The 14,725-nt window shown below is 39.8% G+C and overlaps 1 protein-coding gene across 1 annotated transcript in view; it reads left to right on the plus strand.

Moving 5' to 3' along the window:
* lmbrd1 (LMBR1 domain containing 1) overlaps nucleotides 1-14,725 on the plus strand; it is a 184,775-nt gene that overhangs the window by 139,292 nt on the left and 30,758 nt on the right. Inside the window, exons 9-10 of the mRNA XM_073056502.1 lie at nucleotides 5,087-5,239; nucleotides 14,008-14,072. Coding sequence (XP_072912603.1) covers nucleotides 5,087-5,239; nucleotides 14,008-14,072 — 218 coding nt within the window. The remainder of the gene's footprint in view (nucleotides 1-5,086; nucleotides 5,240-14,007; nucleotides 14,073-14,725) is intronic.

Below are 14,725 nucleotides of genomic sequence, written 5' to 3' on the forward strand. Positions count from 1 at the left end.
TGATGAGGTTTGTCTTGCAAGGAGGGAATTAGTATATGAGAAGAATTAAGAAAAGATCTCATTAAATGATATTAAATACTTATGAGGCTTGACAAAATATTCCCTCGGAGGCATTACCCTTGTTGACGTGACCGGAACTGAGTGTCAGTCTCCAAAAAGCAAGGAACAACTATTCAGCACTGTCAGTAAAATAAATTCCTTCACTGAGGGTGGTGAATGTCTGGAATTTTCTGTCCAGGTGAATAAACTCAAACCAGATGGACATATTTTTCAATGTGAAGTCAGTAAACTAACAGCAGTTAGTGTAGCAAACTGGCACTCTAGTAAAATATCAGTCAAGACCTCTTGAATGGGAGAGCATGCACAGGTGCTGAAAGACCATCACCACCTCCTTTTACTAGTTAAAGATGAGTATACCCTTGATGTGTAATAATATTTCGGCTTCATTTTCAAGTTATGTGGATTTAGCAACTATTCCTTTGTACTAAAACAGTGAACTAATCTATCTATATAATTCTATGATAGCTTAACCCATTATTTAAAAGCATTTTCTCAACACTATTATCAGGTGTCTAGCTGATGCAGATACATTGTAACTGCAGAGAATTTGTTTTTCCTGTTTTTGAGGACAAAATCTGAACATTTTTTCACATCAAATCCCAAGGAGTTTCAATGCCTCTTAAGAAATCTGTGTTAAGTTACATTTACAGTGGCTATAAAATGTATTCACCCCAGAAGTTTTCATGTTTTACTGTTTAACAACATTGAATCACAATGGATTTAACTTGGCTTTTTTTGACATTGTTCAACAGAAAAACCTCTTTCACATCAAAGTAAAAACAGATTTAAAATTGCTCTAAATTTATTGCCGTTATCAAACATTAAATAATTGATTGCTAATTACTCACCCCTTTCAAGTCAGTATTTAGTACAGTGGTTCCCAACCTTTTCTATGTCCCGCACCTCTCGGAAATGTTTGATTAATGTTCGTGCCCCCTACAAAAGTAATATCACATTTGAAGATTAAGTCTAATTTCTAATTTTTGAACCACAAATTGAACCACATACAATACTGCAGGTGAACAAATTGAACTTAAAAAAAAAGCTTTTAACTCAGTGCATAAAATGCAAATATAAATTGAGCAATTAGATTCTAATTTATTCAGAAAAAATTGTAAACAGTAAAATCAATCCCAATTGTGAACATAAAATTCAATGACTTCTTTGCTCCTGCTTCTCATTCATGATTTTGTCAACATGTAGAACTTTCTTGCTGACTGTGATCCGCAGATCTGCCTGTGGATTCAGGTGATTCCTAGATTTTGTCTTGATTGACAAAAGGGAACTGAATCCAGATTCACACAAGTATGTTGTTGCAAATGGAGTGAGGATACGGAGTGCTTTTCTACCAAGTCTTGGGAACATATCCAGTGCTGCACACCAAAATTCCTCCAAAGTCTTGCTTTCAAATTGCATTTCAAGAGCTCAATTTGTCCACAAATCAATAAGATCTTCCTTCAGCTCTTCATCATCTGACATTTTCTCCAAATTGAAGAATATGGATTATGAGAATATGAATATGAGAATATCTATTCTTCTGAAATCTTCAGGTCTGCAGCAGCAAAATATCCATCAAACAGTTCTGACAGCATTTCCAAATGAGCCACTGTTTCTTCATGCACAGTAGGAGTTATGGATCCAGCATCATCAACCATCTCTTCTAGTGAAGGAAAATTTGAGAGACTACCCCTTTCCATCCTTCGATGCCAAAGACGTAACTTTTCTTTGAAGGCATTCAACTTTTCACAAGCCTTCAATATGTTTATCCCTTTTCCTTGAAAAGAAACACTCAGGTCATTCATATGAGTGAAAATGTCGGCTAAGTAAGCCAGCATTTGGGCAAATTCCTGTGATTCCATTGCCCCAGCCAGATCACATTCACACTCCTCCAGAAAAACTTTGATTTCTTCCCGCAGTTCAAAGAAGCGGGTTAAAGCTTGTCCTCATGACAACCAATGGACAAAGTGTGGAAAAGCCAAACTGAATGCTCACTTCTCAGATCCTCACAAAATGATTTGAAGATGCGATGGTCCAAAGCACGCCCCCTGATCCAGTTGATGATCTTCACACAAGTATCAACGACTTTCTTCAAATTTGGAAGCAATGCTTTTGATGCCAAAGCATGCCGATGAAGAAAACAATGGGTAACTTGCAAGTGTGGAATCTCCTTTTTCATCAATGCAGAAAAGCCAGATTTATTTCCAAGCATTGCAGGTGCCCCATCAGTGCACACAGAACCAATGACTTTGATATCTAAATCATGTTTGACAAAGATGTCTTTCACCAGCTGCATCACATCCTTTGCAGTTGTGTTTGTTTTCAGACCTTTACAAAACAGGAAATCTTTCTTCACAGCACCATCATTGACATACCTCACTAATGTGATGAATTGACTACAACTGGAGACATCAGTTGACTCATCCAACTGAATAGAGATTTTAAGAGGACTAGCTCTGACATCTGAGATGACTTGGCCCAAAATATCTTCACTCAAATCACTGATTCGGTGGTGAATGACATTATTTGACAGGGGCATCTGTTCAAATTTTTTTCTTGCTTCTTTGCTCAGGATAATTGTTGCCATTTCCAATGCACATGGCTTGATGAGATCTTCCGCAATTGTATGGGGCTTCTTGGATTTGGCCACTTTATATGCCACTTGGTATGAAGCAAGAAGTAGTGGTTTTTCAACAGAAACAAAACCTAATTTTGGAAGAGTTCCTTGTGAATCAAAATGAGCTCTTTTGACTTTCAATGACCCAACATCATGTCCTTCAACATCAGCTCCGCCATGAAGTGCTCTTGAAGCTTGGATGGCTTCAGATTTGAGTTGGAAAACACAACACTACAAAGAATGCACTGGGTTTTTTGCAAGCTAGCATTTCCTGTTGTGCATGTGAAACCAAAGCACACATAGTCATCATTCCATTTCCTTTTTGACATGATGAAGGGTTAATGAAGGGAAAAATATGAGCTAATATGAGAAAAACTATCTGACTAAGTCAGGGATGACCATTTTACTCAACCAGACACGCCTATAGCAAAGTATCACGAGAAATACGCTTTCGAATATTGTATTATGATATTATCTGCGGTTAAGCCAAGATAAATTGTCAGGTGGAAATGCTACGGGGACGCGACGCGAATTATAATGCTTCTCTCTTTTGAATTTACACACCTATTTCCGATGATTACTGGAGATATGAACTCCCATCACATGATTCAAACTCCTCGGTGCTAACCATGATACCTCCTCAACTAACATAATTCAAAATTATCAATGATTCAAGAAAAAAACATTTTTAAGAGGAAATAAACCTTTCAAATTCAAAAACTTCTTTAATGCATTGAGACAAATACGAATGAATGACTTCAGCTGCTTTTTATCAAAATGCGGCTTTTTAAAATTTTATAATTGAATAATTTACCTACTGTCTGCAGTTTTGTTTTTAACGCCAAGTCGTTACTTGATGGTTGATTCGGGATATATAAAGATTTTGGCATTATGAGATGATTTTTAACTCTGAGATGTAACCTTCTAGCTAACAATGATGAGACTCCTTGACTCTGAGGTGTAACTTCCCAGGTAACACTAATGAGAATCCTCAACGCTGACTCGGGCAGCGGGAGACTGGAGTGAGTTTACATCTCTCTCGACTTGGGCAGCGGGAGACTGGAGCGTGCTTGGGACAAACATTACTACCACTTCTCAAGACACACTGGCATCTGGCTGAGTGATGACTTGTGACTCGTCACTCAAGGACACAAGCCACTCTTTGTCACACCCCCTGAAATTCCATCTCGCACCCCCTGGGGGTGCGGGCAGCCCAGGTTGGGAACCCCTGATTTAGTAGATGCACCTTTGGCAGCAATTACAGCTTTGAGTCTATGTGGATAGGTCTCTACCAACTTTGCACATCTGGACACTGCAATTATTCCCCATTCTTCTTTATAAAAATGCAAGCTCTGTCAAATTGCATGGGAATCATGAGTGAACAGCCCTTTACAAGACCAACCACAAAATTCTCAATTGGATTGAGGTCTGGACTCTGACATGGTCACTCCAGGACATTTAACTTTATTGTGTTTAAGTCATTCCTTTGTAGCTTTGGCTTTATGCTTGGGCTCATTGTCTTGCTGGAAAACAAATCTTCTCTCAAGTCGCAATTCTCTTGAAGACTGCATCAGGTTTTCCTCCAGGATATTCTTGTATTTTACTGCATTCATTTGATCCTTTACCTTCACAAGTCCTTCCAGGGCCTGCTGCAGTGAACCATCCCCACAACATGATGCAGCCACCACCATGCTTCACGGTGGAATGGTGTGTTTTTAATGATGTATGGTGCTTACCTTACAACAAACATAGCATTTAGTCTAGCTCAATTTTGGTTTCATTCAACCATAGAATCTTCTGACTTCCAAGTCTCCTACATGCCTTATTGCAAACTCCAGCAGAGATTTCACGTGAGTTTATTTTCAACATTCTCCCATAAAGCTGCGACTGGTGAAGCACCCAGGCAACAGTTGTTGTATGCACAGTCTCTCCAATCTCAGCCACTGCAGCTTGTAACTCATCCAAAGCTGCCATAGGTCTCTTGCTGTCTCCACTCACTAGTCCCCTTCATCCATGGTCACTCAGTTATTGGCTGCACCAGTGATGATTTGATATGCCTTATTAAAGGAGGTAAATACTTAAGCAATCAACTATTTTGTGTTTTATATTTGTAATTAAGTTAGATCATTCTGTAGAGATCTGTTTTCCCTTTAACACAAAAGTCTTTTTCTGTTCATCAGTGTCAAAAATAGGCAAACTAAATCTACTGTGATTCAATATTGTAAAAAAAACATGAAAACTTGCAAAGGGTGTGAATACTTTCTATGAGCACTGCACAAGCAACCTAATTTACCACCTGATAAAACTTAAGAACTTACTTTTATTCATAAATTGTAAACCTGCTTGACTGTAGGATTAGGTCAGAGAAAATGGTTACCTGAACCTTATGTATGTCCTTGAATATTTCATCAGTGCAAAGATGGTCGCCCTCTGTCCACAAAAGACCGTAGAGCTTTACAGAAACTAGAAGAAAAATTGCGAACACTTAGAAGAAGAGGCAGACATCTGGAAACAGCTGAGCAAAGTTGCTGGTTGAAAATTTGTTGTGCTCTTCGACCTCTTAAGGTATATAGATTGGATATATGTATCTTATACATCTGATCTCAGTGCTGTCTACATTTTTGATGGCGTTATAAATTCTGATAGTTACAGTGCTATCTATCATATGATATAGCTGAGAAAATAGTCCCTGTATGCATTTCTCAGCAAAGCTGAATATCCATGAGGGAACATATTTCTATAGGAGAGAATTAAATTGTTTCTATATGTTACTGCAGATAACTGTATCAATATTAAACTTGTTTGAAAATGTCTGTGGACATATAGATCTGCAATACAATATTTAACATGACATTGATGGCACAGTTTACATGCTTTGCATGGGGAGTCTTGTAACCTTAGTGAGGGTTTGGGAAATCTGGAAAATTAATTTGCTGGTTTAATGCACCTCAAGTTAATGAGTACCAAAAATTTTTCCCATTCTAACCCCTAATAATCCTTTTTGAGTGATTGCTTGTTAGTAAATGTTTCTCTTTTCCCTCATTTTCTTTCCACCCACAAACACATTAAACAATGATTCTCCCTGACTGTATTGCCTTTTTATTTTGTAGTAGCAGTAGTAGGGGGTATTACATACTGCATCTGCAGTAATATTACTCCATTATTCTAACTGAAAAGAACAGTTTCAATATAAAGCTTACCCTGGTAAGTGAATGAAGATGGCTTCAGAGAAAAATCTCCAACAATGAATAAATCTGAAAGGTCATAGATATCAAAACTTGCCCATATTGAAAACAAAATCATATTTTATAGACAAACTTGATCTGTTTGCCATTGCCAATTAAAATGCTATCCCACACTCTTATCATTTATGATCATAAGGCATTATTTTGATATGAGTACATCATGTTCATCCACAAATTACAATTTATTATTTTCAAAGTATTTTGTTCAGATATTTGTATCATATTTTGTGCAAAGGAAGCTGTAAATGTTGTGTTACATACCCCGTAACTGGGTCACTTACCAGCAAAGATAGAGAGGTCCGTTGAAGTCTGATGGTACTATTTTTAACAGTATTTATTGATAGAAATACACAAAAATAATATCAATGCAAACACACAGATAATATACGTCGTCAATACTAAATCTAAAAGCGCGGGTATAATAATAATCAATAAGAAATAAGCTGTATCGTTGTCTAGGGGATAATGAATTGTCTGATGGAAATATATAGTTCGTTCAGTTCATACAGGCTGCGGCCATTGGGGACCCTGTGTGGCAATTGTTGGAGAGAGAGAGAGAGAGAGAGAGAGAAAGAGAGAGAGACGGATTAAAACTTGCCCATTCGGTTTATAATGTCAATCCTTCGAGAGTCGTTGAGAGTTGAGTTCCCCGTTGTTAGCTAAAAACCGTATTTCCGTGGCAAAGGTCACCGATTCCGGGCAAATGGAAGCGGACGCACGTGGCCTTCCACCGGCTTTCGCTATCACGGGATTGCTAGCGTTTCTTCTGGTGCGTCTGAGGGGCTGTTCCCACAGACCCTCTTTTTATCCTGATTCACAGGGGCTCAGGTGTCAATCAGGTTGGGGATGTTGCAATCCCTCCACCAACCTCCTCCTTGGTTCATTGCCTGGGGCGTAGATGCATCGTCCAGGATGCAATACACAAGTCCGTCTCCAAGAGACAATAGCCGGCATCAATGGGTCCGCCTCTCGGAGGCCAAGGCACATTCCAACGCCTTGTGGATTTGGCATGTCTTTCTCTCATTTCCTGGGTCTCCTGAATTGACTCAACAGTGATCTTGCGATTCTCACAAAGGAGGGGGCTACCCCCGCACCCTTCGGCCCCTCAGAGCTGTGGTACATTCATAACACCCCCTTTCTTTAAAGCGTTTTCACCAGCGGTGAAAACGAAGTAGTACAGAGTCTTACAGGATTTTAGAATCTAACACAATACAAAAGCTTTTCTTTTTCACTACAGAGTAATACAGTTATACATTCAATTCAGCATCTAGATGGTTACCGATTACAATTGTCACTTCCTTTAATATCTTAACATCTTGTACCCTACTAAAGTCTTATAGCATCAGACTCCAATTTAGTAACCACCTATTTTTTTTTCAGCCAACAAAACTAAAGAGTTGTGATCTTAAGCTTATGTGTATACTACAAAAGTTCATGCAAATACCAATCGTTATGTTGCTTTCAAACTTAACAGGCAGGTTTCCATGGAGGTTGTCTTTTATTATTCACAGGCTTTGTCGAAATCCCTTAAAACCGGTTTCTGCTATTTCAAAATGGCGTCCCCATTAACCCTCATCTCTTTTCCGGTTAGTTCCCACGTGGGGAGCTGGGGTAGCCTGGCAAAATAGGCTTCTGCCCGCTTCTTTCATAGGAGTTATTTTATCAACACGGTGTCCCAAACTTAGACCATCTTCTGAATTTCCACCCAATTCTTTAATTTTACGCAAGTTGCTAGCTTTCTCTTCAGGACCTTTCAGGCTATTAGTTTTCAGTTCAAACTCTTTGTTCAAGCAGCATTTTAAATTCTGCCTTTTCACTCCACACTCTGGAATAACAATAGCATGGGGGGCCCCGTCATCTTCCAACTCACCCTGTAAGTGATCCGCGGGTTTTCAATTTTTTTCATTCGATTTGGGAACTACATATTTCCCGTTTTCTTCAGTGATAATATTCATCTCCCCACGTTTGATCTCCGCATTAACTTTTAACACACCTTCGAGCACAAACACCTGGAAACTCTCACTTCCCACTATTATCAAGGTTAACCCTTTCTTCACTGAACCAAGTCTATCTGACCCACAAGGACTGCATTCCTTTTCCTGTCTCTTTCCTCGGAGCAAAGCACCTAGATGCAATATGCCCCCCCTTTCCACAATTAAAACAGGTCAAGCCCGGAAATCTCTGGCCGTCTTGCCTTTCCCCCTCAATCTTACCACTAGCTCCCGGCGGGACCTCTGCCTCAGCCGGCGGGCTTTCTCGATCGTTCCCACGGTCTCTCTGGGAACTTTTATTCGAGGAAAACTTTGTCTTGTGGGTTAGGGCATATTCATCTGCGAACCTAGCAAATTCTGAGATGGATTTATTCGGCTTCTCATTCAAATACATCCGGATATCCTCCGAAACACAACCTTTAAATTCCTCAATCAGAATTAACTCCCTGAGACGCCAATAATCCTCGTCCACTATTTATGCGGTGCACCAACGGTCCAAGAGCACACCCTTCTCATAGGCAAACTCGGTATATGTCTGATTCCACCCTTTCTTTAAATTTCTGAACTTCTGTCTATACGCTTCAGGTACTAGCTCATAACTCCGGAGAATGGCCGCCTTCACTTTGTCATAACTCTCCTCCTCTTCCTCCTCCATGGACAACGCCGTATATGCCCACTGTGCCTTCCCTTTTAACACACTTTGTAACAACGCCACCCACTGTTCTCTGGGCCACTTCTGATTCACTGCCACCTTTTCAGAAAGCAAGAAATAACTATCAACATCCGTCTCCTCGAACGGAGGTACTAACCTCAACTCCCGACTAACATTAAACCGCTCCTCTTGGTCTGACCCTTGAACTCATTGCCCTTGCCTTAACTTCTCCATCTCCAAGTCATGTTTCCTCTGTTTCTCTGCCTCCCTCTCCTTCTCGGCCCTTTCCTTCTCTTTCTCAGCTGCTTCCAGCTATTTTAACTGAAGTTCATGCTCTCTTTGCTTCTCAGCTCTGTCCTGCTCTAACTCTTTTAGCTGGAGCTCATGCTCCCTTTGTTTGTCAGCTCTTTCATTCTCCTTCTCAGCTGCTTCCAGCTGCTTTAACTTAATTGCATGTTCCAACCTTAACTTCTCCAACTCTAACTGAGCCGTCCCACTAGCTGGTACCTTTTCAGGGATATTTTCCAATACCTCAGCTGTAAACACATTCTTCCCAATATAATACTTAGTTATTGCCCTTCGCACCTCCCGCTTTTTCATTGACAACCTCACCTCTGCGAGGTTTAACCCCTTCGCCAAATTTATCAAGTCTGATTTGGTGGCCGCCTCCAGAGTCGGGTTTTCTATAAATTCCCCCACGTCGATCTTTGCTGGTTTCCCGTCTGGCTACCCGCATAACCAGATCCAAGTTTTGGACTTACAAGCCCGATTCACTGGCTCCCCAATTTGGTATCAAATCTCGAGACGAGAACCCCAATTGTTACGTACCCCATAACTGGGTCACTTACCAGCAAAGATAGAGAGGTCCGTTGAAGTCTGATGGTACTATTTTTAACAGTATTTATTGATAGAAATACACAAAAATAATATCAATGCAAACACACAGATAATATACGTCGTCAATACTAAATCTAAAAGCGCGGGTATAATAATAATCAATAAGAAATAAGCTGTATCGTTGTCTAGGGGATAATGAATTGTCTGATGGAAATATATAGTTCGTTCAGTTCATACAGGCTGCCGCCGTTGGGGACCCTGTGTGGCAATTGTTGGAGAGAGAGAGAGAGAGAGAGAGAGAAAGAGAGAGAGACGGATTAAAACTTGCCCATTCGGTTTATAATGTCAATCCTTCGAGAGTCGTTGAGAGTTGAGTTCCCCGTTGTTAGCTAAAAACTGTTTTTCCGTGGCAAAGGTCACCGATTCCGGGCAAATGGAAGCGGACGCACGTGGCCTTCCACCGGCTTTCGCTATCACGGGATTGCTAGCGTTTCTTCTGGTGTGTCTGAGGGGCTGTTCCCACAGACCCTCTTTTTATCCTGACTCACAGGGGTTCAGGTGTCAATCAGGTTGGGGATGATGCAATCCCTCCACCAACCTCCTCCTTGGTTCATTGCCTGGGGCGTCGATGCATCGTCCAGGATGTAATACACAAGTCCGTCTCCAAGAGACAATAGCCGGCATCAATGGGTCCGCCTCTCGGAGGCCAAGGCACATTCCAATGCCTTGTGGATTTGGCATGTCTTTCTCTCATTTCCTGGGTCTCCTGAATTGACTCAATAGTGATCTTGCGATTCTCACAAAGGAGGGGGCTACCCCTGTAGCCTTCGGCCCCTCAGAGCTGTGGTACATTCATAACAGTTGATTGCTGCATTTAATGTACTGTCAGAAACGAGCCACGCTCCCGAATAATGGCTTCAAGACAAATTCAAGGAAACAAAGTTTATTAACAGTTCTGCAGAGCTGGGCCCCCTCAGAGAAGGGAACCCTGAACCTTACAGGGCAGCAGGTTTTATCCTTCTTCCTTACCACCCCTCCTCCTTGACTCGGGAGGTACATAGTGTTTTCCCATTCCATATTTGGAGTTGTTTTTTTACACGTTTCTGTAAAACAATAGTCCATATCTCAGGACTTCAATGATTCCACAAACAGTTAATTTTGTCAAGGCTTCTGCATTCATAATTAGATCACACTTGTTTACAGACTTTAACCCAGACATAATTAAATCACATTTGTCCCTAAACATAATTAAATCACCTTTGTCCTTTGACCTTAACCCAGACCTCTTTCAGAAACGCACATCTTAATTTTGAATCTTACATGTACCTTCTTTTCTTTCATCACTTGTTCTATTCTTATTTCTCTCCGTGCATATTTAAGAGAACGTTTCTGCTTTGTTACAAAATGAACTTCATTTCAGTATTATTTTCTGGCAGCTAAATAATCAGTTTATAGAATCTGGAAATCTTTTTGGGATTTTACCTTTCTGATAAAGTTAAAACAAGTTATATTTCACATTGTAAAGAAACCCACAGAATTTCTGCTGTAGATCCTCTTTAACGTTATTACTGATGGCAGCAATTTAAAGTTAACAATTTTTGAATACTCCGTAATGTGTTTGATGAGAAAGCTATGAAGATCGAAGCCAAAGTGCTTCTGAAATATATAGTCACTGTGCAAATGCAAGTAATATTGCTTTCTGATGTTGCCAAATTGTTGCTTTCATATGTATTTATGAAGTACAGTAAATCTGTATGATACTAAATAATTCTCATACAATCAGCAAAAACATTTAAGTATATTAAACAATTTCATACTTTTCAGAATCTGAAGTAATGCTGGGTTGATGCAATTTTGTTTATGCAATGTCTCCCATCAGCTTATACGTATCTTTCTAAGTGGTGCTTGGTTCCAGTTCTTCTGCATAAACTGTTGTATTCCTCCCATTTAAACACTATGTTAAATAAGAATGCCCCCAGAAAAGGGTTGAAGCAGAAATTTGTAGCACTGTCATTGAAACAGAAAAATGGAAATGTGTAACAGACTGAAAAAGGAATTTGACATTGGATGAATTCAGTGATTTATGACAATAAATTGCAAAATGCAAAGCTTAAAGGAATTTTTTATGAACTTGTGATAAAATATATTTGGCAATTTTTTAAAAAGTTTATGCACTGAGTTCTGGTCTGATGTACAAAAATTCTTTTTAAACATTTTTCTCGGCAACCTTCATTTGCTGTGGAGGCCAGATGGATACTGCTGTTCTGTGAACCTTTTGTCAAGCTGCCGTTTGTCAAGATTTTGTAAGATGTTGCCGTTAGCCAGTGACTAACGGCAGCATCTTACAGTTAACAAAACTACTGGATATTCTTCCAAATGTACTTGTTCGTCTTCTGAAGTGCGGTCGATTGTAGCGTGTAATTTTCCTTTTCAGTATGTATTTTTGGGTCGACCAATGTTTCTACAATCTTCAGGGGGATTTGCCATGGAATGAGGCTAAGGCTGTCATTGTGGGTGTATGCTGCCTCAGTTCCGAATGGTGAAACACAAACCTGTGGTCGGCTCCATTGTTTGGTGCCAGTTAAAGTGTTGAGCAAGATTAAAATTGACATCTGCCTGCTTTTGACTAGACTCCCTCTCGTTACTGCTAGCAGAAGGTGCAGGAGTCTTGGGTCCCATGCTGCAACGTTCGATGGCCTCGGCGTCCAGTTGCTGTGGGGTCACTTTTGGTTTTAATTGTTAATGTCCTTGGTGTGAACCCATTTATTATTTGCACTATTTGATCGAAATGCTTCGGCGTGGAACTGGATTTGAGGCTGTGGCCTGCAGCCATCGAAACAGTGCTGAACCAACTTTGGCTCTGTGGCTGTAGCTATAGCCAATCAGTTCCTGGACTAGCTTCACTCACCTCGGTGGCTCATGGCTGTGGACTCACTTTTGGAGGACTCTCTGGTTTGATGTTTAATGTTTTCTGTGTTTGTGTTATTTGTTGGCTTTTTGTTGTTTGTGCAAATTGTTCTTTTTTTTTGCACTTTTGATGGTCTTGTGTGGGGATTTTCTTTAAACTGGTTCTATGGTAGTTGGTTGTTTAGTGGCTGCCTGCAAGGAGATGAATCTCAAAGTTGTATACAGTATACATCAATAAATGTACGTTGAACCATGAGAGGCTTTGAATAGGCTACAGCAGAATCATTGTGGCTAGAAATTGCAAAATCTTCTTTCAGTCAACTTAGAATAAGAGATATCGAAAATAGTCATACAGCAGGGAAATGGTCCTTCGACCCAAGTCATCCCTGCTTACAGTGTTGTCCAGTGACCTAGTTCCATCTGCCCACATTTGGCATATAACCTTCTAAATCTCTCCTTTCCATGGCTTTTAAATGTTGCTAATTTGCCTATCTCATTTCACACCGCACTTTACATAAAGAAGCACCCTAGTTTTCCCTTTTAATTCTCTTGCCTCTAATTTCAAACCTAATGACCTTTTGTTTTTAGCACCCAATCCCTGGGAAGAAATCCTGGCTATGCCAAATCCTGTTTGGTATATAGGAACTTATGTTTGATATCCTAGAAAATTATTTATGACAAACATAATCTTACTACTTCCTTCTAGACCTATCTATAACCTTTACAGTTTGCTAATGCCAGTCCTATCATCATCCTGGGCCGATATGCACACCCCTTCTCTTCCCCCCCCCCCCCACCCCGTTCTGTCCTTACCCAGTCAGAGTAAAAGCTATTTGTCACAGCTGCACATTTAATCTGCTATCTCCCCAGGATCTGTGCCTGCTTCATTTTTTTTTTAACCTACATGCTGTTCTGCAGCAACATCATTTAAAAACCAAGCTTTATTTTCCGCATGTACACTAATGAAGCCTAGCTCCACCTCAGTACCATCTCCCTCCCATTCTTCATTGCTGTGGTGATATCACGTGCAATGATGTGCCAGTACATGGTTGGACAGAGAACTGAGCATGTGCAGGATTGCTAGAATGTTCCAGCACATGGCTGGGTTAAGACGTGTTTGTTTATTACTGTAAATAAAAGTTCTCTAATTCTTTCAGAATATGATTCTTCATTGTTAACCCACGGTACGTTTAAACAGAAGTAACATAACAATTGCCACTAATCTTTCTGATTCTGAGCAGGATCTTTTTACAAAAAGTGGGGGGGAAAATGCCATTATGTTGAGTCCCTGTCTCAAATGTCACAAATTCATGTTCCTTGTCTATGAACTTGATCACTTTCTCTGTTGCATTTGGCTGAATATATTTTGATAATTAATTGATTTTTAAATTCTTCTATTTAAAACATCCCTGTAAAATCTCATTTTTGCAGCCTCATGAGCAGGTTTTCACTCACCAGACTTGTAATCTGCAGAACCCCAATTCCTATACACATTTTTCTCTTTTATGCATTAAAGACTGAAAGAGCAACGCGTTCATCCTCATCAAAGTAGTACTTGAAGAACCATAACTTATATGATGATTGGCTAGGATGTGGGAAGTAGATTAAGTGATTTTCCCATACTGCTGTTATTTGCTTATGTTGTAAAATAAATATTTAGGTATCCATGGCATGAACTTAAAAGTGTTTCCTGTTTTACAGATTGTTCTAGGAACAGTTTTCATCTTGGTGGCTCTTCTATTTGTGGTTGCTCTCTTTCTTTCAAAGTAAGTTGATCATTGCAATTTTTTTAAGAAAACACTTTGAACAAGAAGACTATTTTAGTTCTTAAACCTGTTGGTCTTCTGTACCCCCTGCCCTATGGTAGCTGCAAAAAGATGTCATGGCCTGGGTAATAAATGATGCCATCCTGTTTCATTGTTTCCTGGAGATACTATTTATGATGGGGAAGGATGTGCTGTGATGTATTCAACAGGTCCACTACTCTCTGCAGCATTTTTTGTTCCTGTATATTGGAATTGCTATACCAAACTATGATGCAATCGTCAGGATACTTTCAACAAATTGCACCTCCTTAACCTTATAAGAAAGTCAATACGCTGGCATAAGTGACAATCATAAACCAATTACCACTTGACCTATGATGAGCAGCAAAAGAAATTAGAATGATTCCTTGGAGTTCGGAAGGAGTGAGCACATTAGATCCTAAGGATTTATGACTAAGGGTGTTCAAATGATGAGCTGTTTCCACAGGTAGGATCATCTTGAATGCAAGGACTTAATTTCATGATTAGGGAGTAGTGTTTTAAAAACAGGCGTACAGTTCTTTTTTTTTTGTATCAAACTGTGTACCCAAAAAAGTTGTGGAAGATAGATCATTGAGGGTATATAATGAGGAAGTAGATACAGCTTTGAAAGG

This window comes from Hemitrygon akajei, chromosome 9, assembly GCF_048418815.1.
Source record: "Hemitrygon akajei chromosome 9, sHemAka1.3, whole genome shotgun sequence".
NCBI classification, from domain to species: domain Eukaryota; kingdom Metazoa; phylum Chordata; class Chondrichthyes; order Myliobatiformes; family Dasyatidae; genus Hemitrygon; species Hemitrygon akajei.